The sequence below is a fragment of the Nannospalax galili genome, unplaced genomic scaffold (assembly GCF_000622305.1).
Source record: "Nannospalax galili isolate Female #2095 unplaced genomic scaffold, S.galili_v1.0 scaffold471, whole genome shotgun sequence".
Classification (NCBI taxonomy): domain Eukaryota; kingdom Metazoa; phylum Chordata; class Mammalia; order Rodentia; family Spalacidae; genus Nannospalax; species Nannospalax galili.
Window position 1 is genome coordinate 697,321 of NW_008330333.1, and position 3,138 is coordinate 700,458.

A 3,138-nucleotide genomic window follows, 5' to 3' on the forward strand; every position below is an offset into this window, starting at 1 on the left:
GCCAGTGTTCTTAACTGCTGAGCCATCTCTCCTATCCCCAATGTTTTTTGATTGAGCTAAACAGAGAGGATGTTACTGCTTGCAACCAACCTTTGGTTAATACAGATGGGCAAGGATTAGGTGGTCAGACACAAGTCTTAGGCTGAGTGGAAACAAGGTAACTGAACAGGAGGCCATCTGTGTTCAAGGAAAGCTATGAAAAGATCAGTTCCAACATGTTTATTAGCAAACAAGATACAAAAGGAATAGAGCCTATATAAATGAGCTGGCCACCTTTACAGGTCAGGTGGGCTCAGGCAGGCCTCAGCAGTCAGGGAGCCTAGAGCAAAGAGTAGCAGCAGTAGCAGCAGTGGGACTGGATCAGGCCTGGACACACCATTGCGCATCATGGTCAACCGAATCCAGCTGTAGTGCTGACTGATGTTGGTGTAGATACCAGGCCGGTTGGGCCGACCGCAGCCCACTCCCCAGCTCACAACTCCAATCTGATACCACACTGTATCCTGATCGCAGACTAAGGGTCCTCCTGAATCACCCTGGGGAGCAGCATGGGTAGGCCTGGCCAGAGGAGGGATGGGTGGGGTTGCGGGAGAGGCCAGGGAAACGGGGGGGTACTATGGAGCTGGCAGACTAGGTAAGGCTCTTACTCCTCCCCTGGCAGCAGTCAAGTCTCAGCTTCTTCATCTACAAAGTAGGGCCACAGTCTCTATTTTCAAATAAGAGACCATATGACACCTCATTTAGGTGGAACTTGGGACTAGGAGTGGTGGGATACTGGGCCCAGAAGACCATGGTGGGGTAACACTTACAAAGCAGGCATCCTTGCCACCTTCAGGATTGCCGGCACAAACCATGTCTCCCCAGATGTTTCGGTGGAAATCTGGCTTTTGGAATAGGTGGTTACACATAGTGTTGTTTATGATGGCCACTTGTACTTCCTGGAGAGTTTCAGGAGATGGCAGACCTGTTGGAGGAATGGGAGACAGAGAAACAGGTCACTTCATCCTCCTCTTCTGGGAGGAACGGCATAGACTATGGGATGGGAGTGTTGTGGGGCACTCACTGTGCCTCTCAATAGTCACCAGCTGCAGCCCCCAATAATAATACCATGGGTGATCAACAATATCACAAAAGACCCCATTGGATGGACAGGATGTTAATGTGCTCCCAAGACTCAATTTCCCTGACTTTAGAATATACATGAAGCCCCTGCCTGAGCTGGTAGCCAAAATATGCACAAGGAAAGGAGCTATGGTAGCCGAGAACTGGGGTGGATGCAGCAGGCCAAGTTCTGCTATAGCATCCAGGTGCTGGACCAGGGGCAGCATTCCAGTGATGTCCTTCCTCCTGGGCTTTTCTAGCACCTGAGCCAAGAGCCCTGTGACACACCAGGATACAGCAGCATCAGGATCCACATCCTGATGGGAAACAGGTACGGGGGAAGAAGCCCATTCTCAAAAATGCACTAAGGAAGTATCAGAGCCTGATGTGATTCCACATCTGTTGGATTCCCACGTCTAGATTCCAAGCATTGCCTGACTTCACAGAGGACGACAAGAGCTAAAATGTACATGACAATTTCTGTGGGCTGAGAGCACTCAGAATTCTAAGATCTTATACCTCAGAACTACCCTAGGAAGTCAGAGGCTTCATTATTCTATTTGACAGATGAGGAAACCGAGGCACAGTCTGATGAAGTGCCTCGTTCAAAGTGGCTCAGCTAGCACATGACAAAGAGAAAGCCTGCTACCTGCATCCCATACACTGAGAATGAAGGTGAAGCCAGGGCTCAAGACAACTGTACAATCCATCAGTTCTGGGCAAGGAAAGAATTGGCAGAGTAGGCCTGGCTCGGTCTGCAGCTCACAACCACCCTTCTAGGAGAAGGAAAGGACTCCTAGGAAACAGACTAAGCACCGAGGTCTCTATCCCCACTGCCAATTCCAGCTGTATAGTCTTGGGGACATCCTTTACACTGTCTGAGCCACTGAACCCTAACCTTACCTCCTTTTACTAGTCTGTGGCCTTGGGCACCATCTATAATTCTCTCAATTTCCTCAGCTACAAAGTAGGTATAAAAACATGCCATTGTGCCGGCAAGATGCCTCACTGGGGAAAGGTCCTTGCCATCAAGCCTTATTTTGATCCCCAGGATCCACATGGTTAAAAAAGAACTGTCTCTTAAAAATTGTCCTGGCCTTCACACATGTGCCATGCACAGGCCCACACACATGCAAAATAAATAAATGTAAAAATTTAAATCCCTTAATGAGGGGCTGGAGAGCACTTACTACTCAATCACGAGGATCAGAGTTAGTATCCCAGCACTAGAGAGTGGCTCACAGAAGCCTGAAACTACAGCTCTGAGGGATCCCAAACCTTCTTCTGGCCCTCGTGGGCATCTGTACACACATGCATATACTCTCACACAGACATACCCATTGCACACATACATTTTTTTTTAAAAAAAATCTTAAAAACAAACAAACAACAACAGCAAAAACCCTAGGCTGGAGAGTTGGCTCAGCAGTTAAGAGCACTGGCTGCTCTTGCAGAGGACCTGGATTCGATTCCCAGCACCCACACAGTGCTAATAACCATCCATAACTCCAGTTTCAGGGGATTTGACACCCTCTTCTGACCTCCCCAGGCATTGCATGACATGGGTACACTTACATACATGCAGGCAATACATTCATACACACAAAATAAATAAATGAATGAATGAGGAAGGAAGGAAGGAAAAAAGGGAGGAAGGAAATATTTTTTAAAAAATATCTCTAGATAAGGTTTATTCGAGACCAACTGGTCATTACCCAAGATTTATCTGCAAGACACACAGTAATTAAAAATGCCAGAATGGTGGAACTAACCTTCTTGGATGTTTAACAGACATACCTTGAGATCTATACTAATTGGGTCAGAGGGATTCAAAGGACAATTTTTGCTCCTTGCCCTCCTGGGTCAATTAGTTCCCAGGGACTATGAGCATATCACAAAATGTCCTGTAATGGTGGTGGGTAATCTGACCTCTTGATCAAGGAGGCCAAGGAGACCCCACCAGATGGACTTGAACCAGTGTCCAGTCTATAAAGAGGAGGGTCAACACGGAGGAATCATTTCCTCCATGCTTCCAAG

At 47.5% G+C, this 3,138-nt stretch overlaps 1 protein-coding gene across 1 annotated transcript in view; it reads right to left on the bottom strand.

The window, feature by feature from the left end:
• Positions 1 to 275: 275 nt before the first annotated feature.
• The window catches only part of LOC103744860 (transmembrane protease serine 9), an 18,819-nt gene continuing 15,956 nt past the window's right edge, over positions 276 to 3,138 (bottom strand). The window contains exons 10-11 of the mRNA XM_008846710.2: positions 810 to 964; positions 276 to 536 (exon numbers count right to left, since the gene is read on the bottom strand). Coding sequence (XP_008844932.2) covers positions 276 to 536; positions 810 to 964 — 416 coding nt within the window. The remainder of the gene's footprint in view (positions 537 to 809; positions 965 to 3,138) is intronic.